Here is an 18,259-nt window from a genome sequence, read left to right on the forward strand (position 1 = left end):
TTACGCTTTCAAGTTCAGTTACTGGTGGAGGCTGTATTGCATTTCTTGGGGGCATTGCTTCATTTTCTCTTGACTCGACGAAGGAAATAGACCAAACGTTTTGGGTTCAATCTGGAGTGGAGTTCCATATCATTCGTGGTTCATATACAAACCCTTTAATATTTCGAGGATTTGGTGAAGGCTCATCCATCTTCTATGCCGTATCGGATCAAACAAAAATACAGAATTGGAATTATGATTCTGCAACTGGTTCCATGATCATTAACACAAGCTCCTCTGGTGCTTCATCAGATATAATTAATATAGATCTCGGCCCAGGTTATAACGCATCACTATTTACTGTCAGGTTCAGCACAACAGGAATTAGTAATAGCAACGTATGGCAAGTTTCTATCGCAGTTAAATATAATGGGGAATCGCCGGAAACGACTCCGCCTTCTGAATGTAGGTTACCAAGTAGCATGGATTATGGTCAATGCTCGGTTCTTCACCTTTCTAGTTCCTCATCTCTCCCACCACCATCATCGTCATTATCATCATCATCTTCTTCTTCATCAATCAAAGCCACACAAGTTTCATCTAGTCTAAAGTCAACCCAAGCATCTTTAAATGAACGTGAAACAAGCTCGAGGTGTAGTAGTACAAATACAAAGACTGAATTTGAAACTACAATTTACACAACCCATCGGGAATACGTTACTGGGACCCACTCGCTACCAATCACACTTTCTTCTACAGTAGTAACATATTTTGTTACTGTAAACCAAATGGAGACAATGTCGATTAGCTAAATTGTAATGATAATATATATGGTCTATACTTCATGAAGAAATATAAATCATTGCTTTACCAACAATATTTCTGTATATAATATAAATCAACTTGAAGTAAAAAATTTCTTCATTATTTCAAATGACTCTTGATACCAACACCGCCTGTCGGGGGATAGATATGTATATGATGACTATATAAATAATATAATCTACAAAAATTATAAAAGTGAGTAGAACAGAAGATATTTCACCACTAAGATCCATAGAAATGAGCTCGAGATATCGATTATGATTTTCTGTCTCACTATTAATGATAACACATTACTGCTTCAATAGAACTTAGTAGAGTAGCTCTTTACAGGCAGCAAAAAACATTCATTAGTACATTCTGTTCACTTTGTAATGTACTCACATACCATCTATTGTGCGACTGAGGGGTGATATTACTAAGGAAACCATGGTTGCCACGACTAACCTAAGTGCTTACCTTGGTTCTATTCGGGTAAGCAGTCAGTTGATTAGGAAACTTTATCATGTTCAAAATCGAGTGTACCCATCGTGTTTAATGGGTTAGCCTATGGTTGAAAGAACAAGGAATAGGGTAGAAAGAAACTGCTGTAATAGTTTTTTTTTTATTTTTTTAAGAATATGATGGTATTAAAGGATGAATAATCTCTATAGATTGAATTTATGATGATAAATGTGGTTTTTCCTGTAATTTTTTCCTGTGCGTGATGGCGAAATGTGTATGAAATATAATGGTGAACAAGACCAGACCAAGCTACTTTTACGGTCGCGGGAAAATGATAAGCAGATGTAGGAGAACTGAATATATCATTTCTTTAGATTCTTATAATACATCTTACGAATCAATGGATGGTGTTCCTTCAATTCTTTATTCTTATTGGTACTATATTCCATGTAAGCCATGTCTTCACCACCAGCTAAACCTGCCAAAGAACCTTCACCTCTAACTGCTTTCGATTTACCTCTCTTATATAGATTACCACCACGGCCAATACTATTATCAGCATCATCTCCAATCTCCAGGCCAGCAGCTTCTTCATTCTTCAACAAAACTTCTTGTAATAATTCTCTACGTTCTCTTGGTGATGCATACGCTAAATTTGGTAAATTTTCCATCCCATGTAAATGCGTAATAACTTTAAAGGCATAACCTTGATCCACTAAAAAAGCTTGTCTCTTCGTCGAATAGTACATTTCTTGGGTATCCTTAGAAACTAAGGAGTAAAAGAATGCATTAAACCCTTCATCGTTACGTCTCTTGGCCCTTAATATTCTACCCAACCGTTGTGCTTCTTGACGACGTGATCCATAATGAGAAGATATTTGAATTAAACATGTAGCTTCAGGTAAATCAATGGATGTATCACCAACTTTCGATAAGAAAATGGTATTTATTTGATCATTATATTGAAAATTTTGTAAAATGTTCATACGTTCTTGTTGTGGAGTAGATCCATAAATGAAAGGTTTCCCCAACTTCAAAGCATATTCCTGTAAGGCATAGACATTATCGGAAAAGACAATGATTTTATCACCTCTTCTTTCATGGTACTGAATTAAGAATTGACAGGCTTGGAATTTCGTAGGATTCATTATATATAATAACATTCTCTTTCTAGCACTTTCTCTTAAATATTCTTGATAAAATTCTGCAGTCATGGGACACCAAACTTCAGCACATTGAACATTTGCAATGTGACCTTTTTGTGATAATTCCATCCAATTGGCTTCATATAATTTTGGTCCAATAAGGAAATTCAAATCACTAATTTTATCATCTTCTCTGACCAATGTTGCAGTTAGTCCCAATTTAGCGTGAGCTGCAATAGCAGAGACCACTCTACGGAACATTGCCGCGGGGACGACATGAACTTCATCTAAGATAATAAATCCCCATTCTCTACCAGTTAAGAAATCCATAACTTTTTGTGAATCATGCGATCTATTTCTTGTATTTGCTACCATTGAATATGTTGATACGACGAGCCCCGACTCGGTTTGAAACATTTCTTTATTATCTGAAGTGAAAACGGCACAATTTTCAGGTTGTAAAGTACACCATTGTAAGAATTGTTGTCTCCATTGCATAACTGAGACAGAAGATGTACATAAGACAATGACAGATTTTTTGATAGTACATGCTGCTGTGATCCCCACTAAAGTTTTCCCGGCACCACAGGGTAAAACAATAATCCCACTTCTTGCACGACCATTACCAAACATTTTACTTAGGGATTTTTCTTGATATGGACGAATTTGAGTGGATGGCTTTAAATCTATATCTAAATCAGGATTACGATGATCATTTCTAAAATCGTACTCTTCCAAAACAGGGTAATCAATTTCTTGGCATCTTTTCTTGACGATTTCCACTGATTCATTGGCAATTTCAAATGAATGAACAGCATCTATATCATCATCTTCATCATCTTGTTCGTTGTCACCTCCTACAACGGCACTAAACATTGCCTCCACGTCATCTGGATTTATATTATCCTTATTTTTTGTGTTTTTATTATTAGTATTGGTATTATTTCTGTTTTTATTTGATTTTGCTTTTAGTATTGATTGCTTTTTTTGTTCCTCATCATCTTGTTTCTTTTGTTGAAGTTCACTATCTATCCTGAGAGGTCCTATAATAGAATCCTTCAATAACATTTGTAATATATCAGCTTGAGTAGTTTCTACAAAATACCTATTATGTTTAATAACCAACTTAACTTTCCCATATGATATCGTTGCCCCCTCAATGAAATCAATGATAGATTGAGCAACCGGAACTTTTGATAATCTATCCAAAACAGATAATATATCAGCGGTTTCTAAACCGACAGACACTGCCGCGTATAATGAGTAAGCGGTAATTTTATATTCATGCATATGTGAGGGTCTACTTATTGGTTCGGCAATAGTGACTAAGAAATCTTGAGCCTGTTCCGCTAAGGGGGAGAAACTTTCCAAAATGATTCTACCATCACTTGGAGAAATCCAAATGGGTCTTGATGCGTGATCTGGCCTTAGTTTCAAATAACTGAAATCGTGAGATCTAAACATACCGGAGACTGTATCAGGGATGAAATCTGTGGGGATATCACTATTTGCTGAATGTAGGAAACTTTGATCCTTTGCTGCAAGTTTGTTTGCCGTTTCTGAATCATTCTGACTTGCCCTTGATCTTCTGTTAGTTCTTTTCGATGTGGTTGATTTCCGTAGAAGTGAAGGAGTTGTGCCAAAGGAATCTTCTCCATATTCTTCGTCATCGTTATTATCACCATCATCATTGTGTAGATTGTCAACTTGAACAACATTATCATTCAAGTCATCATTTTCTTCATCTGTAGCAACAGATTCATTATCAGAAAAGAAAGCATCGTTCATTTCTGGGAATATTTTCCCACTGGTTCTTGGTGTAACGTCTTCAGTTTCTGCCATTTTTTCCAGTATAGAGTGCGATGCTGGGTGCTTTTTTTTGTTTTATTTGTAATAATAAAAAATGTGAGACGATATGTTTTCTTTTTCAGAAGCTATACTTGTCTGGGGATCTGATAGGAATGAGTGTTGTATAAATATTTTTAGATCATCACATAGTTTCACACGCCTCTCTTATTATTGTAACGTTAATAATTCCTTTTGATATTTTCAAGGTTCCCTGATCTCAATAGGGTTACCCTCTGGTACTATTAGGGTAACCTATGGGGACACCGGGTGAAAGACGGAAATAAATTTCCATTCCTAGCACGTGCTGGAATAACTTAATGGAGAAATAGTTTCTGCTTTTTTTTAAGGGAAAGCGTCAGCGACAGAGCATTGGATAGGTATATCAACAAAGATAAATTGTTTACAGGCCAATTCTTGGGGAATTATACACTTACGCATGATATTGTCAACATATTTTACAAAGAAAAAAATAAAAAGAATTAAAATCATATCTTGAATATATTATAATGAATATGTATTGTATTGTATTGTGTATTGAGTTTTGTATCACTTTTTTTTGAGCTTTTATTGGATTAAAGCTTTGATGAAATTGTCTTTCTTGTTCTTTTATCTTTAAATTTTACAAAATCTCTTTCAAATTTTGATTGGCGTTGGGTAATGGATAATGGTTTGGTTGGTTCCCTAGTGGATTCCGCAGTAACAAACTTCGAGATATGAAAAACAATTTTCCTTAATGTTTCATCAGGATTTTCAATATTTACAAGATGATCACCATTAGGTATTGGATCCAAAGTATAATTTTTAATTTTGGTCCTTAATAGTTTTTCATTTTCAGGTGGTGTCCATTTTGAATTTTCACCAGTAAGATTGATTACAGGAGATTCGATAAATTGTAAATTATGAATTAACCAATTTGCACCTGGATTTAAAGTTAAATAACATAGAATATTTTGAAATTTATTCATTTTAGTGGAAAGTTTTTCCGAACCATCCCTTAATGACCAAATTTTTTCAAATTCAATTAATCTTTTCAAAATAATGGGATGAACTTTAGTATAAAAGCTTTTCTTTTGCATAAATTCGTTATATCCCAATTCAGTATCAAAGCAATCATCCATTTTAGATATCAAAGAATTATAGAATGATTCAGGCATTATAGTCATATCATTAGAATTAAAAGGATTTCTTTGTACCACAACTGGTTCCACAGTAATAATCAAATTGAATAGATAGGGGTATAAAGCACCACAAGCTAAAGCTTGGAATCCACCCATGGAGTGACCTACCACTACATTAAAATATCGCATTTCTTGATCATTATTATTATTAGTAAGAGGATAAAATTCTGTTTGTGCAACGAGACAAGCATCTTTAGCTCCATCATTCCAATTGAATTCTACACCTAATTTTTCTTTATTTAAAAGTCCGGAATCTCCATGTGTTACTTGATCCATTAATATGATTTTATTTATTGACCAATTTATTGTGGGTGTTTTCAAATAATCAATCATTTTTGAGATATGATATTCCCAAATTGACCTATTCATCCCACTACCATGTAAAAATATCATATTAATTTTATTTGTTGAAGAGATATTGGTATTAATATTGATATATGTGTATAGATCATAGACAATTTGCAATTGATCTATACCTTGGTTCAAAGTTGCATTTTGAGCTCTTGATTTGATCGCATTGATGATTTTAGTTTCTCTATAATAACTTGAATTAAGTATTTGTTCCATCCTTTGCCTTTACTTCTTTAACGTTATATTTTGGATCATTCTTATTCGAGATAAGCAGGATACGTTTTCTTTGTCCTTTTATATGGAGGTGGAGGTAAAAACAGCAAACAAGACAATACAAGACAAGATAAAAATTGTGAATGTTCAAGGAAAAAGTATAAGAATTGGAGATTCCCGTCGTAAGAGTAGATGAATCTTTCAATGACCTTCTCTTGTTTTCTTTTTGGTCTTATTTCATTTGTCGCTTAAAAAGAGATAAACTCCGGATACCTCTCTGCTCGCGTTCATGCGAGAGGGAGGTACGTAAATTTATTAACATCACAACGAATGTTTATTCGGTAATAATAATGATAAAATATATTTCTGGCTCTCGTTGAATCCTTGTTTTAGAATGTATATAAATAAATAAGTAAGTAAGTAAATAAATAAATAAATAAATGACTATAAACGATTTAAAAATGGTATGTTTACTACTATGTCTATGTATGATCATTATCATCATCAGATAATGATTCAATTTCTGTTTCTACATCTGTATCATTGTTATCATTATTGTTATTATTATTATTAGTAGTACCAGCAATGTCTATATTGCGAAATTCTATCGAATGATAGTTTGTAGTAGTTGGAGAGAAAGCAGAAGATGCAGAAGAGGAGGACGATTTCCCCGATGTAGATGATTCTGTCGATGAATTTGAAATATTTTTTTTATGTTTTCGTATGAATCCATTAGAATCATTCTCGATTTGATTTTGTTGTTGTTTGGGTTTCTTAGGAGATGATAAAGACATTAATGTTTCTATTGCTTCAACTTCAGAAGGTGGTTCTTCTTTACCATTCGTTGTGTTTGATTGTTTGTTTCCTTTCCATTTTATTGGAGACACCATCATATTATTATTATTATTATTATTATTGATATTAGGTTCTTGAACTTGAATTTCAATTGAATCATTATTATTTAAATGTCTCTTTTTAGGACTTATTATCTTTGTAGTAAAATCATAATTTTCAGATAAAGCTTTTTTAAAAGCTAAATTTGCGGACATAGTTGGATATTCAATTTCTAAATCTTCATCTGCATCAACAAAATTATTAACGTATGATTTTGAAAATGGATTCAATTTTCTCGTTTGATTGGATGCCAAATCATTTTCTAATTCAGATAAAGTTTTTTCCGTCCACCCATTTTTCAATTTAATGAAAGCATAATTTAATCTTGTTTTCAAGTTTTGAGAAATTTCTTTAATTGGAATTGAATCATTCTTGGTGTTATCATAAGTATTTATATTTGGAGTCTTTAAATTGGGAGATGGTGAAAAAAACACTTCTAAATGTTTAGATTTTGGTGTAGTAGGTAGTAATGGTGGAGGTGGTGGTGGTGGTTGAGATAACGATATTCTTTTTGTATTTTTATTTTTCGTTATGGATTTACTTATTGGGGATATTAACAGAGGGCTTTCAGGGTTTTGTTTATTGTTATTGGTATTTTGTTGTTGTAACGGTGTAGCCAGAAAACCTAAGGATGTTGATGATCTTCGTATAAATCTTGAAGGAGTTGATGGAATCTTTGGAGACATTTGTTCATTTTTACTTGTTGATATGCTAGCAACATTATTTTTATTGTTATTGTTGTTCGGACTTTCGAATATCTTGCTATTACGACGGTGATTACGATTATGATTATGATAATAATATTTCAGTTCTGGTTTCCTTCTATATGTTTCAGAAGAGGAAGGTGATGAAGGTGAATGTGAGGGTGAAGGTGAAGAAGAAGAAGAAGAAGAAGGTGAAATTTGGCTTGTTACTTTTTTTCTTGGTGTAGTGTTATCATGAACCACTGAAGGAGATCCAGTAGCGGAAGTAGTATTTGACGTCAGACTCTCGGACATTTATATATATAGCAAAGTGATTGTGTACGATTCTTTATCCTGTTGGTATATGTATAAGTCTTATTATTTTTCTTGTTGAAGCAACCAAGGATACCAAAAATATTATCCAAGTTGTTGAGTGGGAATAAAAGGGTAAAAGCTGATGTTTTGGGATATAGGAGGTAGCGTTTGTTCGTTCGTCCGTTCGTTGAACTAATTTTAGTTAATATAAAAAAAGAATCCACTGTTTTGAATGTAGACGACGACTGGGACAGGTTGTTTTTGCAAGTTATGAGAGAAGGCATATACTCTAACATAATATAATAATATAATAATATAATAACACAACATAACATAACATAACATATACACGAACACCAAAAGTTCCACTTTTCCACGAGCCGCGGCAACTTGTTGTTTGTGTGTGTTTTTCCCAATTGCGGAAGGAGAAGTAGAAGCGGAAGCAGCAGCAGCAGCGAAAGCAACGCGGGCGCGCGACAAGAATTCCCTTTCATTTCAGATAAGTTAATCAGGCCACCACCATCACCCGCGCAGTCCGCGCAGTCCGCGCAGTCCCGGGCTTGTCCGCCCGGCTGGCCACGCACGTAGACGTTTCCGTCTCATTTGCAATTGCAGTTCACCCCTTCTGGGAGCTTCTCAAAATGGCCCAAGAGTGGAGTGGATACTTGCAGTTACGCACATTTAGAGACCGTTCGTTTGGACACCCTTCTCGGCGGGCTCCTCTCTTCCTTCCATCGAAGTAGCTCAACGGACCCAGCCTAAAAAGATAAAGAGTTTTCCCCTTTCGGGATAATTTCGTCTCCTTTCATTTCATTTGGTTTGGTTTCCCCCTTCAGGAAAGTCCGCGTATACTCTTGTGCATGGTTGCTACTAACAGTGGGACACCTTATTTCCTCTTATAGTTGGCACCGTTTTCAGTTTTAATTTTGTTTTTACTTCTGCGTAGTCCGTCAGTGTTGTGGGTGTGCCAACAGAATACAGAAATACAAGGGTGTAGCAACCGGAATGTAATGGAAACGGTTGCCACACACCACGGTTGCTAATAGCGTTGCTATCCTGGTTGCCATTAGTTGATTCTTGCTCGTCTACGTATAAGTCACAGCATTACGGAATCCTTTCTAATTTTTCTTACGTACGTATCTTCTCTGACACCTTGGCTACTCATGGTTACGAGGTCCCGTTATCAGATACTACAAAAGTCCAGATAGAACACCCATTTCTCTTAGGAAGTTCTAAAAAAAAAAGCTGCTTTGCGATTGATTTTAAGAATATCTACGTTGTCTGAATAAACAGTTACATTAAACTAACAACACCCACATGATTACTCTGCATACCAAATTCCTCAATGTTATCATGCTGCGGGTATGTATTGTCCTAATTAAAAAAAAAAGGTGTACGGTTTTTTCTTTCAATTAATACTTATTTTGAAAACTAAGTTCTATTACCTCTCTTTACAAAAAAAATGGAACAATTCAACCTGAAATAGGTGCATCTTGGTATCTTTCTAAGCAATAAACATGAAATTTCTCTAGTTTTTCATTAATGAAACATTTCCCTTCAACAAATTTATTACAAATAAGGCAAATACTCTTGTTCACAACGTGGAAATCAAATTCACAATATGGTACATCGTCATGAATATAAACCTCAATATTCTTATCAAATTTAATATGACAAATATGACATCGGAAACATTCTCTATGCCATTGTCCAGATAATTCCCCAAAATTTCCAATGTTTTTCTTTTTAGAAAATATTCTTTTACTACTATTTGTGATTTCTTTCCCACATTTTCTACATGGTCCCTCTCCGGGTAGATAGTGCTCGTTAAGAAATAAATTCATTCTATTGGAGCAACAACCATGTCCATTCTCATTCTTATCATTTCCATTATTTTGTAAGCGAGGTCTCTTGACATTTAAATTATCTTTATCCAGTTTGGAAAGTTCAATAAACTCTCTACAAACTATTTCTTCATTATGAGAATCTTTATCATCTTCTAACAGAAAAAAACTGCTTCTGTTATAATTATGTTTATAGTGTGTAGGCTTCCTTTCAGAAAGGTTAAGCAAATCGCGTTCTAAAATATCATCTTTCATTGTTTTTATTTCATTTAATTCCAATAGTAACTTTTCAATTTCTTGTAGCTTTTCCTTTTCAAGTTTTTTCTCTTCTTCAAAAAAACTTTCTGATAATAAATTTGGTTCATTCTCTATGGAAATTTGGTTCTTTCCCTCATTATCATGTTTGAATTTCTTATTGGGTTTGTCAATATTAAGACTTTCCCATGTCGAAATTTCAGAAAAAAGGAACGATGAATCCTCTTTTTTATCTACCAATATTTCGGAAATGTTATATTTTTCAAAGGACTTTTCAATATTATGAGAGTGCTCAAAATCGAATTCCGTTGCATCAACAACTTTTTTATTTCTATTGTGTCTATTTTGAGCAATCAATTCTTCTCCTTCTTCCTGCGCAACATTTAATGAATCACAATTTTCTTTATTCTTAGATGATATTCTTTCAACATTGATAGAACTATTATTTAAATTAACACAAGTAGTATCTTCAAATGAGAAAAAGCCAACTAAATTTTGGTCTTCATTAGCAGGCATATTATCCGTACCTCTCTTTTTAAACTGTTGTTCTTTCTCAATTTCTTCTTCAAGGGAATTAACTCTTGTTTCTACCATGGTACAATCACAGGTATTAGTCTTTGTTATGGTACTATTTATTTTATGAAAAAAAATTTCTTGATCCACATTGAAACTAGAATTATTAAGTGGTCTCGATGGTTTCCCTCTTTTCTCGTTCCTTTTAGTATGGTTATTCTTTTTTTCATTTCTAGGAACCTTCTTGAAATTGGTATCGAAACCTGCCCTTTGTAAAACGGTACTATATCCAACTTTTGGATTGATTATTGGGAAAGAGGAATCATATAATGTTGAAAGCATCTTTCAAATTTTTTTTTCTCTACTTAGTCTTGGGATTGTGTTTATTCAATTGTTCTCAATATCACCTTTGTTTAATATAAATAACATGGCCCATTCATTACATAAAAAATCGTTAAAAAAGAAGAAGAAAAACATTTTTTAAAGAGGTAACCAATTTTTATTTCGAGAATAGTAAGCAACGCCAAAAAAAAACCGTTTGTATATATACATAACAATAGATAACACCACATTAAATTAAATAAAATAAAATAAAATAAAATAAGTCCGAAGTAATAAAGAACAGTCAAAGAAAAAATTGTGTCACAGCCGTAAATCAGGCGCTACCATGGGATGTACTGGCGTAGGGTTTGTTATGCCAACCCTAATTTAGTAACATTTTCATTTTCAGAATAGTGTTTTGCATTTCTGCCAAAATTTTCAGAATATATACTATTTTGTCGTCTCTCCGTTCCAACCATGGTCTTTTCCAGAGATGAACTTTCTAACAAAAAATAAAATAATGAATAAACAAAAATATGAAATCAATTATGATCCACCCTTAAAAATATGCCAATACATATTAAGATAATGGAAAAGATTGTGACACATGGATGTTTGAAGAAAAAAGAGACTGCGCGACGAAGAAAAAGAAGACCATCTTTTTTCCCCACAGGCGCTAGCATATTGCAAACGCAGCCATTTTGGAAAAATCTCAAAGAGACAATAATAACTATTCTTTGAAATTTTACCTCTGTTTATCAAGGGTTATGAGGATGATTATCGAATTGCACGTACGAAAAACGTACTAAATCTAAAAGATCATCAAGTAAACCGTTTATAAGTTAATTTAGCCACTTGCTTATCCTACTCCTTTCTTTCTATTGTTGTTTTTTTTTTTTTTACCTAAGGAAACGAACAATAGAAGTGACATAAAAATGTCATCATATCCAGTGACGCAATATCTGATCGAAAAATACTATGAATCAACTAATGAATCACCCAATTGTGGGAAAATAATTACTCCGACAACAACTAAGAACTTATTAAATGCACTAACATCAAAAGATTGGGGAAAACAATCTACAATTGATGAAAAAATATGGACAAGTGATTCGGAAACTTCATTAGATGATACGGTTGATACCCTGTTACTACCGTTACCACAAGCAGGAGAACAAGCATATGACGACAAGAAAGTCGATTGTACTTCCACTTTGGATAAATGGAAAACTTGGTTAACAAGTAAGTTGACAGTAACAAATTATGAGCAAAATTTACAGATTAAAAACTTATTGATTCAAAAGGCAAATTCAATTTCATACTATCAATGGCATGACATTTGTACGGAATTAGATAATTTGACTAATAAAAAAAATTGGAAATTGACTAAAGAATCAAGCTTATATGATTATGATCTTATTGTGTCGTTAACTTGCGAATTGAGAAATTTACGTCTGTCAAATGACTATACACATTTACTATACTTAATCAGAACAACATGGGTAAGAAACTTAGGGGGTATTGGGAATGTCAACCTTTATAGACATTCTCATGTAGGTACGAAGCATATTATTGATGAATATTTAAAAGAGTCCAACTTAGCCATTGAAGCCCTCCTGACACAATCTGACTTAGATGATTCTTATCTGTTAGGGATATTCCAACAATGTAGAAGAAATATTGGTAGATCTGCATTAGTATTGAGTGGTGGGGCCACATTTGGTTTATTCCATATCGGTGTATTGGCTTCACTTTTTGAAGCAGATGTTATGCCAAGAATCATCAGTGGTACAAGTTCAGGTGCCATTGTGGCAAGTATATTCTGTGTTCATACAACAGACGAAATTCCAAGTTTATTAGCAAATGTCTTGAATATGGAATTCAATATCTTTAAAGATGATAAAGATAAAAGTGATACAGATAATCTATTAATCAAATTTTCAAGATTTATGAAAACTGGGACATGGTTCGATAATAAACATTTAGTAAATACAATGATTACATTCTTAGGAGATTTAACATTTAGAGAGGCATATAATAGAACTGGGAAGATTTTAAACATTACTGTATCCCCAGCATCCATCTTCGAACAAGGTCGTTTATTAAATAATTTAACCGCCCCAAATGTTCTTATATGGTCTGCTGTCTGTGCATCATGTTCTGTACCAGGTATATTCCCTGCTACACCATTATATGAAAAGGATCCATTGACAGGGAAAGTTACTCAATGGGGCGGGAATAGATCTGTTAAGTTCGTAGACGGATCTGTCGATAATGATTTACCAATCCCAAGATTATCTGAAATGTTTAATGTGGACCACATCATCGCATGCCAAGTAAATATGCATGTTTATCCGTTCTTAAAATGTTCAGTATCATGTGTCGGTGGAGAGATTCAAAATGAATTTACGGCTAAATTGAAACAATCAATATCAAAAATCTATAACTCAGTAAATGAAGAAATAATTCATTATCTAGGTGTTGGTGCAGAATTAGGTATCGCGAGAATGCCATTAACTAAATTGCGATCAATGTTATCACAGACATACTCAGGAAATGTTACCATTCTACCAGATATAAGCATGGTTTCTCAATTGCCAAACGTCTTGGTTAATCCAACGCAACAATTCTTATTGCATGAAACAATGCTTGGTGCAAGAGCCACGTGGCCCAAGATATCAATGATCCGTAATAATTGTGGTCAAGAATTAGCATTAGACAGAGCAATCACTCATTTAAAGGAAAAAATCATTATGTCCTCTTCAATTAACAATCCTTTGCAATTTTCTGATACAGTCTATGGTCTAATAAAATTATCCACAAAAGATCAAATAAATCAACAGCACCAACAATCGAAGAAGAATAATAATGGGACATTAGATGATAACCTTTTGGAATCAGAAGAGTCAACATCTTTACTATTATTACCAAAGGCTGCATATCGTCAAGGAAGATCGCCAACTATAAGCTTAGGGAAATCAAGAATTTCAACAGAGATAGCAGACATAAAGTTTCCACAGAGAAAATCAGAACTTGCCGATTTAAACTTAATAGGACAAACTCGAATAAAATCATCTTCATTTTCCATTCAAGCTCCAATGGCAAAACGTAGGATCTCCTTTTCAAATAAACCTACTTCTAAGTTATCGCCACCATCATTATCATTATCATCATCTAGAAAAAATGGAACATATACGATACAACCAGATCATAGGATTGATTATCAGATAAGAAATAAGTCTCCATCTAAGATTCGTAAGTCTAACTTGAATACCAACTTAAGTTTAAATAGTAGTCCCAAATCATCTGTAATACGATCAAATTCTAAACCAATATCACCACCAAAATTTAGAAATAACCGAAGGTCCAAGAAGATAAGGTCAAGAGCCTCTTCTCATGCAGGAATAACTTTCAAAAACATTAATGTCGATGATGGTAAATATACTCAATCATCGTCATTCACTCCAAATATATTTTACGAAGAAGAAACTGTAACTACAGAAGTGCAAACATCCTCATCGCCGTCATCGTCACTAATACTGGACCAAGAGGATAAGAGAGAGCCTGAACATATTTATGATAGCTTGAACGAATTCTTAATTTCGGCACCAACATCGTCTCCATTGAAAAAGGGAAGTTTATCTCAGTCCAGTAATAAGTAAAAATCGAAACATATATCGTATGTAGTTGCAATGTACTATAAATTTTTTATATTCATAAGAAGACAAGCATGCAGATTTTATTTTTTATAGATGTATAAAAATCAGGGAAATCGATAGGAATTTATTCCAAATTTCCTCCAATTTTCTCTTTCATAAACACAATCAACTTTTTTCACTAATTGGGTAGCTTTAATTGAATTAACAGTAATATGAGATATTGATTCACACCTGTCAATAATTAGATAATCCAAAGGATCTCCATCTCTTTGATCTTTCAATTCTTTTAAAAATTCATAGATTGACACCCCAGTAATTGCTGCATTCATTGAAAGGTCTAATTTCTCTAAATGAGAAAACATGGGGGCCTGTTCCATTAATAATTTCACTGAATTATCATTCAACCACCCATTTTGACAAAGACATAAATCCTTCAACATACAAACATCATCAAAGAATTTTGATGAAGATAATACGTGAGAGTCATTATCATTGGGGAATCTTTGTAATTTTATAAAAGGACAATCACCAATATTTAATTTTGTTAATTCTTCTGGTAAGCAGTATGAGATTAATCTTGTTAGTCCTATCCCATTTATTGAACTCCCCATCAAATCTAGTTCCTTTAACGCCTTTAAATTAGAGTGATAATAGAATGCATCTTGTACAGGTTCTAAACCGAAGCCTGTAGGGGTGGCTAATTCACGGAACGTTAATCTTTCTAAATTATGGAAATTAGGATTATCACGTAATAATTTCATAAATTGGGATAATTGACCATTTTGATTATTTTCTAACCATAAAGTTTTCAAATTTGGGAAATTCTTCAACCAACTAAATTGATTTTCTTGAAGAGGTAATCCGACAGTTCCATTTACATTTGGATTGGGTAATGTTACACCCGTTATAGTTAAATGAGTAATAATGTTACTGTTATGGATATGATATAATTGGGATACAAAGGGGAAGGATCTAATTTTTGTTGAATCACATAGAATTTTAATTGATTCCAAATGTTTCAATTGGTTTTCACTTAAAAACTCAATTCTGATTGAATCAAAGGATTCATTCACTGGTACCATTGAATTAACAAATAGTACTTCAAGATTTCTCAAATTTTGAAATTTTGTTAAAACTTGACATTCATATTCATAATCTGCTCTTAATGTCATCATTAGTGATAACTTTTTGATTGTTTCCACTATTCGCGTCTTTGGTATTATATATCTAGCTAAATGGTGAGTTGTTGTGTTCGGTATTACCAATTTCAAATTATCACATTGATTATTTTGTAGAGTTGTGAAAAGATTCTTGCAAAGTTTAGTCTCTTCAATATTTGACTTTGATGATATATGTAAAGTTCTAATTGGATGAGATCGTATTAGTTGGCTATCGATCGATTCATGGTTATGATGATGGTGTTGACGATGTATTGTCTTTGGTATCATTTTAATAAAGTCATCGAATTTAGAGAATTGTTTAAATGAGATAGCATTAAGATTAAAGTCTTTAAAAAGGTGAGGAAACGCAAATATTTTACTATGCCATGTTTTAGAGACATATGATAATTGTATCAGTTGTTTTGTTGAGAATTGTTGGAAAACCAGTGGCATTATATCTAATGGTAATTTCGCAATAAAATCAATATTTTGCGCGGGCTTGTTTGATGATTCTTCTATGTTAGATTGTGATTTTATTCTTTTCGGTTTAGAACCATTCTGCTGTCGTTGTTCCCTTATTGGATCAATGAATTTTCTTTTGAATTGATTACTGACATCACTGTTTGAAGAAGAGGATGAAAGAGGACGAGCTCGTGAATCGGTTCGACTAGATAGAATTTTGTCTTTAACCAAATTCTTTTGGTGTACAATAATATCAATGAACGTTTTTGAAACATTAATTTTCAAAGAATCAGTAGCGAAATTTGCATTCCTTAGGGCAGTTTTATAAGTGTTATAGGCATCTTTCAATTTATGTAATTTTTGTAATATTTTTCCTTTTCTAATAAAACATTTCAAATTGTATGGTTCAATAAAGCACATTTTTGTTGCGTCTCTTAATGCCTTTTCCAATTCACCCATTTTTTCCCAACATGCAGCTCTATTATCTAATAATTTGATATATTTTGGATGATATATTCGAGGTTTTGGTAGTGACGACGACGGTGACGGCGACGACGATGATGCTGAAGAAGATGGTGGTGGTAATACTTGCCCATTGGTTGGAAGAGGATCTAAACCATATTGTGATCTTAATGTCAATAAATCATCATAAGAATACGATTTTGTTAAAATGATGGCCTTTTCGAATACTTGTTTAGCCTTTTCATAGTTCTCATTTTGGAAATAGGTAGTACCTAACTGAATGGCCTTTTGAATGACAGAATCATCTATGGGCATGCTTCTATGTGCTATTGTATGTTTTTATATCTGTCGTTGTTTCTCGTTTATTTATCTATATTTGCACCTTGTTCTTCTAGTTGAAAGATTTCGATTATTTATATACATATATATATATATATGTATAACTGAACGTAGATATAAAGTAAAGAGTATACGTACTGTATCAATAAGGACAAAAAACACTAAGCCAACACTTAGACGTACTAATAAGGGCTTAAGAATAAATATAAAGAATGCAAATATGGCCATAAGTATACTTGGAGTGTTTCTTATGTCAACGGTTTTGCTAATTGCGACATTTTTAATTGGATTAGTACCGTTATATTATGTGAAGAAACAAAATTCTAATTTAGCCAGTAAAAAATCCAATCAAATGATTGGAATATTATCACAATTTGGTGTTGGTATGCTTTTAGGAACATCGTTTATGTTAGTTATTCCTGAGGGGATTAAATCGTGTTTGGAACATGATGGTAATGTTGGATTAAATTTATTAATTGGGTTTCTTGTGGTCTATTTGTTGGATAGGTTAGTTCAATTAATTATAAATAGGAAAAATAAGAGCGTTGATTTTGAGCAGGAGAATTATGTTAGTTTTGAATCATTAACTGATTTAGTCAAGAATCCAAGAAGAATAATTGGTTGTATATTAAGAAACAATGTTGTATTTGCTTTATTTATTCATGGACTTTCTGATGGTATTGCTCTGGGGACCACTAATAATAATGATTCACTTTTAATAATTGTTTTAATTGCCATTGTGATTCATAAAATACCGGCAGTATTATCTTTATCAAGTCTAATGATTTCGAAACAAAAATTACCTGAATGGGAAGTTGTTTCTAATCTTTTCGCATTTGCGTTATCTACACCCTTGGGGTATATTTGTTTATCAATGTTTAATTTAAATCATTCTGAGACAATGGATTGGATTAGTGGTAATTTATTATTAATGAGTGGTGGGAGTTTATTATATGCGTCATTTACAGCATTTGTCACAGGTGATAAGGATAGCAACAATCACAGTCATACTCATCAAATATTTCGTAATTCAGAGAATGAAACTGAAACTGATACAACTATTGATCATGAAATGGGAAATTCATTTCAAGAAAATGTTGATGATGACACGAAATTACCACATGATGAATCTCTTTATGTTGTCAGTGGTGTTGTTTTACCATTACTGATATCCTTTTTCATTTCTGAAGACTAAGAAGGAATAATTAATTATATATATTTTATAGATTTGTGTAGACAATAACTTGTATTATTAGAGCATCTTCTTCTTCTTCTTCTTCTTCTTCTCTTCTTCTCTTCTTCTGGATGTATATGTTATTATTAATGTGCATATGCTTAGTACAGGTATTCTATAAGAGATAAATTTATGCGT

At 33.0% G+C, this 18,259-nt stretch overlaps 8 protein-coding genes across 8 annotated transcripts; 3 read left to right on the forward strand and 5 right to left on the reverse strand.

Annotated features, from left to right (window-relative positions):
* NDAI0F00340 (uncharacterized protein) lies at positions 1-791 on the forward strand (the record flags this gene model as incomplete). Its single annotated transcript, XM_003670548.2, has 1 exon — positions 1-791. A coding segment is annotated over one exon (791 nt), but the record flags the coding sequence as incomplete, so codon positions are not given.
* Positions 792-1,607: 816 nt separating this feature from the next.
* Positions 1,608-4,232, reverse strand: SSL2 (TFIIH/NER complex ATPase/helicase subunit SSL2; the record flags this gene model as incomplete). The annotated part of the gene is made up of 1 exon (XM_003670549.1): positions 1,608-4,232. The coding sequence occupies one exon, from the start codon at positions 4,230-4,232 to the stop codon at positions 1,608-1,610; it is 2,625 nt and encodes an 874-aa protein (XP_003670597.1).
* A 578-nt stretch (positions 4,233-4,810) lies between these two features.
* On the reverse strand, positions 4,811-5,983 carry LPX1 (triglyceride lipase; the record flags this gene model as incomplete). The annotated part of the gene is made up of 1 exon (XM_003670550.1): positions 4,811-5,983. One exon carries the CDS (start codon positions 5,981-5,983, stop codon positions 4,811-4,813), a length of 1,173 nt encoding a protein of 390 aa, XP_003670598.1.
* Positions 5,984-6,462: 479 nt separating this feature from the next.
* WHI5 (transcriptional repressor WHI5) lies at positions 6,463-7,872 on the reverse strand (the record flags this gene model as incomplete). The annotated part of the gene is made up of 1 exon (XM_003670551.1): positions 6,463-7,872. The coding sequence occupies one exon, from the start codon at positions 7,870-7,872 to the stop codon at positions 6,463-6,465; it is 1,410 nt and encodes a 469-aa protein (XP_003670599.1).
* Positions 7,873-9,344: 1,472 nt separating this feature from the next.
* NDAI0F00380 (uncharacterized protein) lies at positions 9,345-10,826 on the reverse strand (the record flags this gene model as incomplete). The annotated part of the gene is made up of 1 exon (XM_003670552.1): positions 9,345-10,826. The coding sequence occupies one exon, from the start codon at positions 10,824-10,826 to the stop codon at positions 9,345-9,347; it is 1,482 nt and encodes a 493-aa protein (XP_003670600.1).
* Positions 10,827-11,740: 914 nt separating this feature from the next.
* TGL5 (triacylglycerol lipase) lies at positions 11,741-14,467 on the forward strand (the record flags this gene model as incomplete). Its single annotated transcript, XM_003670553.1, has 1 exon — positions 11,741-14,467. The coding sequence occupies one exon, from the start codon at positions 11,741-11,743 to the stop codon at positions 14,465-14,467; it is 2,727 nt and encodes a 908-aa protein (XP_003670601.1).
* Positions 14,468-14,568: 101 nt separating this feature from the next.
* On the reverse strand, positions 14,569-16,863 carry DIA2 (DNA-binding SCF ubiquitin ligase subunit DIA2; the record flags this gene model as incomplete). Its single annotated transcript, XM_003670554.1, has 1 exon — positions 14,569-16,863. The coding sequence occupies one exon, from the start codon at positions 16,861-16,863 to the stop codon at positions 14,569-14,571; it is 2,295 nt and encodes a 764-aa protein (XP_003670602.1).
* ATX2 (Mn(2+) transporter ATX2) lies at positions 16,841-18,082 on the forward strand (the record flags this gene model as incomplete). Its single annotated transcript, XM_003670555.1, has 1 exon — positions 16,841-18,082. The coding sequence occupies one exon, from the start codon at positions 16,841-16,843 to the stop codon at positions 18,080-18,082; it is 1,242 nt and encodes a 413-aa protein (XP_003670603.1).
* Positions 18,083-18,259: the final 177 nt, after the last annotated feature.

The sequence above is a fragment of the Naumovozyma dairenensis genome, chromosome 6 (genome assembly GCF_000227115.2).
Source record: "Naumovozyma dairenensis CBS 421 chromosome 6, complete genome".
NCBI classification, from domain to species: domain Eukaryota; kingdom Fungi; phylum Ascomycota; class Saccharomycetes; order Saccharomycetales; family Saccharomycetaceae; genus Naumovozyma; species Naumovozyma dairenensis.